General features: G+C 42.8%; 1 protein-coding gene across 1 annotated transcript; it reads left to right on the forward strand.

The window, feature by feature from the left end:
* Positions 1-1,425: 1,425 nt before the first annotated feature.
* LOC125378052 lies at positions 1,426-1,887 on the forward strand. Its single transcript, XM_048392856.1, has one exon. It carries the CDS (start codon positions 1,426-1,428, stop codon positions 1,885-1,887), a length of 462 nt encoding a protein of 153 aa, XP_048248813.1.
* The last annotated feature ends 6,560 nt before the right edge of the window (positions 1,888-8,447 follow it).

An 8,447-nucleotide genomic window follows, 5' to 3' on the forward strand; every position in this document is an offset into this window, starting at 1 on the left:
TTAGAAATTACTGAAAACGTTTATACCGAATACTTTCCAGATTAGCCGCGAATCTCATAAAGGTGCTGTTATTGGTTCAAATCTGAAACATGTTTAATTGCACATATCAGACAATTAAGAATATAGGTTTTACGAATGTTTTTAAACGTTTTGTTGTTTTTTGTAAAAATTGGTATTTAGAAACCCTATTATCCTAGTTGTCCTGAAACAATATTATTGGTTGATGATTTTTAAATCTTTGACATGAACATGTCAAGCCTGCATCCCTCATGGAACATCGATCTCCCGTCCGCACCCCCCGGGCTATGCACGGCCAATACGTGCGATGTCTGTGATAAGATAAGCTCTGTGAAGATTCCCCGGCCCGTGTGCTATTCTTCTCATTCGTTGCGACGGGGTGGGGCTCGGCTGAGCAAGCAAACAATGGTTCGACATTTAGAATACGCGTGCAATCACAACAAATCCTCGTCAAAAATATCGCAACAAGTTGGTCGGAGTTGTCGTCGCTCACTAGGCACTGGACTGGGTGGCACAGTAGGAGGTCGTTTGTAATGGAGATATGTACCACCGTGTATCATGTACCCGCGAACCACTGTGTGAACTGCTGTGAACTACTGCACGTTTGGCAACGTATGCAACACCAGAACGACGACTGCTACTAAAATATGGGTTTAGCAACGTTGTTACTTCCATTTATGCTAATACTACTATTGCTATTGCTACTGCTGCCACTACTAATAATATCGATAATAATGCTAATAATAATACTGCTCCTATTATTACTATTTTTGCTGCTCCTCCTCCTCCTACTACTACTACTACTACTAATACTACTACTACTACTACTACTACTACAGAAATGATTTCTGCTGCTACTACTACTACTACTGCGGCTACTACTTATACTACAACTGCTACTACTACTACTACTGCTGCTGCTACTGTTGCTACTACTACTAATGCTGCTATTATTACTACTACTGCTGCAACTGCTACTACTGCTGTTGCTATTACTACTACTACTACTACTACTGCAACTGCTATTACTGCTGCTGCAACAACAACTATCACTGTAGCTTCTACTACTACTTATGCTGCTACTGCTACTGCTACTACTAGTAATTTCTGATACCACTGTTACATTAATTACAACACTACCAGAACAACGCTGCTATCCTCAAGCAAATGGTGTTGTCAATACTGTCGTGTAGTAGTCACTGTTACTGCTTCTGTGGACACAGCGGTCGGTACAATGGCTACTGTGGCTACGTTCAATACGTTCAAATCAGCTGCCGCTACTGCTACCAGCGATATTAATAGTGATGTTGCATCCAGTACAAAACCAACTTTTATCCTGCAGTAACGGCAATTGGTGTACCTGCTACCAGAACTACAAACACGTTAATACAGCAGTAACTGCTGCCGATGTTGTTGTTGCTGCTACTAGAGACAGAGCTGGACGAAAAAGGACAGGGATGGACAGAGAAGGTGGAGTTGGATATTGATGGACAGAGATGGGCAAAGATGGACGGAGATGGTGAGAAATGGATGGCAAAGGGTAGAAATGGACGGAGATGGACACAAATTGACAGCGATGGACAGAGGCGGGCAGAGATGGACAAAAATGGACGGAGATGGACAGAGAAGGTGGAGATGGATATTGATGGACAGGGATGGGCAAAGATGGACGGAGATGGTGAGAAATGGATGGCGAAGGGTAGAAATGGACGGAGATGGACAGGAATTGACGGAGATGGACAGATGCGGGCAGAGATGGACAAAAATGGACGGAGATGGACCCAATGGACAGAAATGGACGGAGGTGGACGGAGCTTGAAGGTGTTATTATGGGTGTACAGAGACTCCTTCGCACCGAGAGCCTGTTAATAATTTAGTATAAACTGACGATGTTTTTATTGCTATTAGTAACACAATCACTTAAACTTTGCTATTACTGCACGTGTAGCTGTGCTGCCAGTTCTACAAACCAGTCAATACTGAAGGAACGGCTACCTTTGCTGCTGCTACCAGTACTACAAACACGTAAATACTGCAGCAGCCCCCGAGGATGTTGTTGCTGCTACTAGAGATGGAGTTGGACGGGTATGGACAAAGATAAACGGAGATGGACGGAGAGAGACGGGGTGGGCGGAAATCGACGGAATCATCATGGGTGTAGTGAGGCACCTTCGCGCCGACCCCATGCTGCGAGACTTCACATGTCAACTTCCAATATTTACAGAATCAGTGTTTGTCCATTATTCCAGTTTCGGTCATATTTCGTGCGTAGAGTTGTCGGATTAGAGACGACAGCGTGGTACCTGTTGCCATGGACGCTAGGGATCCAGTGACATAACATTCTATCAGGACAAATATACGGATGGATCGACTTTGTCGTTTTTGGAGGTAAACGGTTCGGCGCTTATTTTCAAATCAAACATACAGCGTTAGTGTTTCGGCGGGGGTCCCCGGGGAGAGGGGAGGTGGGCGAGTGCTATGAGAGGGACGTGGGTGGGATACATGAGAAAGGAGCTTAGGGGTGACGCAGTTGGGATTAGTACATTCAGTCTGACTTTTCAAATATTGATATTATCTCAAAAACAAATGTGATCATAAAACTTAAAACATAATAATTATGACGATATGACTTTGTTGCTCATAGATGGGTTATTCTTCTCTGTACACAATAAACAATGTCAAGACCGTGCATATTTAACCTACTAAAAGTAAGAAATGGATAGAAAGCCTGTGGGGCTATCTTCAGCCCAATTTAATACCAATATTCTTTTAACCTCTGAACATGAATGATCTTTGTTTAGTTGTTTCCCCCTAAGACTCACAATATAATATGATATAAAAACATGGCCACAATTGCGTTTGAAGTATACATGTCTTTGAAATTGAGTTTAAGAAGGGATTATTTTTAATTCGATAACAAATATTAGTTTTGAGATTGATTAAATCCCTACTGCACTGTCTTTTTTCTGCAATTATATATTTATTTATTTATTAATTTACAAACTTATTACAATATGTTGGGACACAAATGGATGGAATACTGGCGACAGAATTATTTAAGGTATACTCTTCAACGTATATATTTTCTGAAGAGGAGCCATTCTTAAGGGGCCCACTACACGTTTATTCGGGACATCCAGTTAACAATTAGCAAAATACAATTCGATACAAATGATTTCTTTCTGCCTTGTGAATATATTTCCTAAGCCTCGTCATGTCGAAAGTTCAATCAAATTTGAAAAGAATTTGATAGTGTGGGCCAGAAACCTTATCACACGCTTTCTTTGAAACACCTTTTGGAAAATACGACAGGTCTCAATGCGTCAAAATCTTGTCCATGCAATCAAATTTTGTTTTAAAACATGTCTGTATCAACGGTAGTGACTATGGCAGTACCTTTGCATTCCAACAATATACCGTCACTAGTTCTGAATCTTTCTTAAAGGAGACCCGCGGGGACTCAGGGTAAGAGTGCAGGTCCCCGGCACCTATGGTGGTCGTGGGGGCACGGATGGCCCAGTCGTCTAAGGCGCCAAGATTCGCTGTGCAGAGTTGCGTCCCTCGGGCACGCCAGAAACCTATGATTGTGCATGGGTTCGGATCCCGGTTCGCCCCGATTATGTTTCTAGGTTTGTCAGCACCATACCCGTGCTCGTGGGTTTCACCGAAGTGGTAAACATCTGAGACCTGCATCACTTCGGGCTTTCCTCCCACATTAAGCTGACACGCCGCGATATAACTGTAATACTGTTAAAGGCGGCGTTAAACCCAACTCACTCACTCACTCACTATGGTGGTCGTAAGGGGTGACTTAATGGATCGGGAGGTCAGTCTCAGTGACTTGGTTGATTGCATGTCCTCGCATCCCGACAGCTATGCTCAAGATGCCAATCACAGACTTGTCCAGACTCGATTCTTTACAAAGTGTTGAGTTAAATAAACACTCAAAACAAACAAAATACTTATAAACACATCCGAGTGTACCATATGCCTGAAATGCACCTGCAGCACACAGCCCTATATATTCAGTATCTGTGGTAAATGTATTGGTATGATGCACTCCACGTGACCTAACAACGAATTCTCATTGGACAAGCGTGTTTTGGCAGTGAAGATGGGGATGAGTACCCCAAGTACAATCCTTGAGAAGTTACAGTAAGGTTGTTTGTTTGTTGTTTTGGGTGTGTTTTTTTTGTTTAACGCCGCATTCAGCAATATTCCAGCGATATGACGGCGATCTGTAAATAATAGAGTCAGGATCAGACAATCCAGTGATTGACATCGTGAGCATCGATCTACGACATTGGCATCCGATGATATGTATCAACCAAGTCAGCGAGCCTATCCACCCGATCCCGTTAGTCGCCTTTTACGGCAAGCATGGGTTGCTGAAGACCTATTCTACCCTGGATCGTCACGTGTCAGTTACATTTACAAGCAGCAATAAAAAATTATTACAGGTATATTTATTATAGTAGACTTTTTATCAAATATATTTCATTTTTCTTCCATGCACCCGCTCCTAATATTTTATACTGATAAGAAACTGGGGGTTATTTTCAACACAAACGATTTTACATTTTTGCTGGGTAGGAGGTGCCGCACTATTATTATAGCAATATTCTAGCGATATGACGGCGGTGTGTAAATAATCGAGTCTGGACCAGACAATCCAGTGATTGACAACATGAGCATCGATCCACGCAATTGGGGTACGATAACATGCATCAACCAAGACAGCGAGTCTGTCCACCCGATCCCGTTAGTCGCCTCTTTCGACAAGCGTTAGTGCCTTTTACGGCGAGCATGGGTTGCTGAAGATCTATTCTATCCCGGATATTCACGGGTCCTTTGTTCATGTACTTATCGTTGTGCATGTACTTATGCATGTTGAAATAATTATGATCATTAAAATTAACAGAAATTTAACGTTGAAGTAAGAATGGTGGGTAAGTTTATGTGAAATATGATTTAACGACGCTTTCAAGATTCTTTCACTCATGTGGCGACGTGCTTGCACGTGTGTTGTTGCTTGTACTAGTCCGGTTTTAGTGCTAGCCCACTGAGATACCATGCCGCAGTTTAACATGGATACCCATTCAGACAGTATATTGAGCCCGGCCTTGTTGCATTCCCTTAATGCTGAGCGGAAGGCAGGATAACACGAAGTTCTACATTCATCATGTTCGTATACAAAAATGTTGTTTACTGTCCATTTATAGACAAACATAGCGTTCCCGAACTTATGTAGAGATGTAATAGAAATGTTCTGTCGGGGAGCCTCGAGTGTAAGGAACCCCTCTAAATTGCAGAGCTGAAAAGGGGATGAGAATAGGTTGCTGAAGCTGAGGAGAGGGAAATGGAATGGTGATTCATTCATAACAGGAATATGCTGTAGGATCTTAAGCGAGACTGTCACCCACTGTCGATTTCATCTTCTCTTGAAAATTATATAAATGTTGTGATAAAAGGGATGATCTTCCAAGCTGGTCTGTTAAGTTAGCATGTCCCCAGACTGGTTAAACTTTGTGAATTAAATATGTTTCGACGAAACAAGAACCTCTGTGCTAAAATACCAACGTTTACGCAGTGAACTTTTACGAGCGCTTTGATCAGTTTTCCCATACCAACGATCTCGTACACCCCCAACCGGCACCGCCAATGTAAAGTAAAGTGATCACTGGTTGGTATGTACATGTCACCCCCTCAACACACACTGCACCGTGTTACCCCTCCCAGAGCGAGAAGTGTATGTTTTGTAATCCCAGAATCTTGTACCTCAGCAACAACAACCAGATCTAGTTGGTACACGGAAAGAGGGAGGGGGGACACTTTGATCCCCTTTAACGCTCGGCAATGAAAACAAACACCAACACGCTTCATTTACCTGAGGAGAGGACACTGCTGCTAACGACTTAGGTTTAATCAACGCACAAATAAAGTATCCAGGGAATATAAGCCTTCTCAGCCCCATGTCCTTCTTTTGTTTATGCGAGGAGCTCCATTGGGGAAGTATCGTTTGAGTTCAATGTGTGTTTTTATGTTAATTTAGCGCAATGCGTCTAAATAGAAGTGTTATTTCGAAAAAATAAACGGGGAAATATTTGAGTGTGTGTTTAGCTGTGGCAGTTGTGTTTCTTCTCGATATCAGATGTTTCTATCGCCATGTTCGGTATTGTGCGTCTTGATTCGTGTTTTTGTAAGGCTCGGGGTAAAGAATGTCTTATGTGTTTAGAGTTGATTGATCAATGCCATTATTACAGTCTTGTGTTCATGTTACTATGCGTCTCTTTATGCAAACGTCATGTATATATTGAAGACGAAATATGTGTCTTTGCAAAAATGTTAGCTTAATTGTAAGTCATGTTTTATTGGTCTCAGCGATGCCATGCCATTGTAATATAGTGTTAAGGTTATATATAGCAACATATAACTGAATGAGTGAGTGGCTACGTTATTTTACGCATTCAACAAAATCCCAGCAATATTACAGCTGCTTGTAACTCATTCGAGTCTGGGCGAGACAAACCACTGTTAAAAGCATGTGGATCGATCCGTGCTTTCGGGTCAGAATGACATTCAATCAAGTTACAAAAAAACATCTGATCCTCGTTTGTCAGCTATCACTATGTTGTTTGTTGTTTAACATATATTCAGCAATATTCCAGCTATATGACGGTGGTTTGTAAATATTCGAGCCTGGACTTGACAATCACTGATTGATACTACAAGCATCGATCAAAGCAATTGGGAAGCGATGACATGCAATCAGCGAAGTGATGTAGTCTCCTGTGACGACAGTCATAAGTTTCTTGGTACCAATTCTCATCTAGAATCCCCACGGGAACATCTATTAGGACGTGAGCAGGGCAGTGAGGGTCAATTCTGTCCTGGAATTCTCACGGGTCCGATGGCAGTTTCATTACGTAGGTAAGGTGAAATTGGGTTAAACGTCCCATTCAAGATTAGTGCACTTATATAGCGACGTGCATGCACGCGCGCGCGCGCGCGCGCGTGCGTGTGTGTGTGTGTGTGTGTGTGTGTGTGTCTGCTTGTACTAGGTCGGACTAATGCCGATCATAGAAGTGGCATATGCCAGTGCTATATACTCAAAGACTACATTACATCTTGCGGTAGTTCACAATGAATAATTGTGACACAATAAACTTAAATAAGTCTTTCGTTATTGTTTATACAATGTATATCGAGTGAGGGAGTTTGGTTTAACGCTGCTGTCAATATTAGTTCAGTTATTTCACGGCGTGTATTCTCGGTATGGTGAAACCTAACGAGGACGGGTATGGTGCCGGCCAACTCCAGAAACAAAATCCAAGCGTATCTGGGATTCGAACCAACAATCATAGGTTTCTAGCACGCCGAAGGGACGCAACTCAGCACGTCGAATTGTTGTGCTTAAGACGATGGGCCCCCAAGTATCTATATCACCAAAGCTTCTGTAATTTGGTTCATATTCCTTCTATGGCGAGGGGCAGCGGGGTTTGGAAGCAGTAGGGTACATCAGTGGCACATAAAAAAACACATTATAACATTCTAATGTTACCGGTGGTGAAAAGTGACCTCGTGTCCAGCTGTGCTTCTTCGCTGGCGAGAAACGCCAGTGTTAACCGGTTTCTTATCAATGGGAAATAACTCCATCCTACTGTTTAAGTGATGTAGGTGCGAAAATACCGTGGGCGTGAAAAGAGAAATTGAGCTGAAATGACTTCTAGAAGGATATATTACCAACTCAAAAGCGTGACTTGGCATTAACGCCGATTTCAACAGTATTTCAGTGTCAGCTTACGGTGGGTGGAGTAGTGGATACAGAATATAGAGCTTCTCCTACATCTATCAGCCTGTTACAAATGAGTAGAACATAGCTATAGGTAAAAATGTGGAGTGAGAGAGTGAGTTGGGTTTGACGCTGCTTTTAATATTATTCCATTTTTTATCACTGCCTGTCAGCTTAATGTGGGAGGAAAGTGATGCAGGTCTCAGACGTTTACCACTTCGGTGAAACCCACGAGCACGGGCATGGTGCTGACAAACCTAGAAACATAATCGGGGCGAACCGGTATTCGAACCCACAATCATGGGTTTCTGGCGTACCCAAGGGACGCAACTCTGCACAGCGAATAGCGGCGCCAGGACGGCTGGGCCACCCGTGCCCACCGGTTAAATTTGGAAAGTAATGTATAGTTAGTATTATGTCAGAAGAACAACTTACCATGATAACGATTCCAAACTAGATCAAATATATACATTCGTCAATTAAAATAGTAACCAGTTGTAAAACCAGTTACTAACCCACCTGATGGTCATTGGCAAGGTAGCTACACACCTCATGTGCACGGCTCTCGCGTTGCCATGACTACCGAGCACCACAGGCCGTGCTGGGTATGGTCCCCATCGATCCCCACCCTCCGTCA

Source organism: Haliotis rufescens, unplaced genomic scaffold (genome assembly GCF_023055435.1).
Source record: "Haliotis rufescens isolate VD_foot unplaced genomic scaffold, xgHalRufe1.0.p SCAF_11, whole genome shotgun sequence".
Taxonomy (NCBI): domain Eukaryota; kingdom Metazoa; phylum Mollusca; class Gastropoda; order Lepetellida; family Haliotidae; genus Haliotis; species Haliotis rufescens.

Coding starts and splice junctions, on each gene's coding strand:
- LOC125378052 (XM_048392856.1), top strand. CDS start 1,426: ATGTTGTTGTTGCTGCTACTAGAGACAGAGCTGGACGAAAAAGGACAG.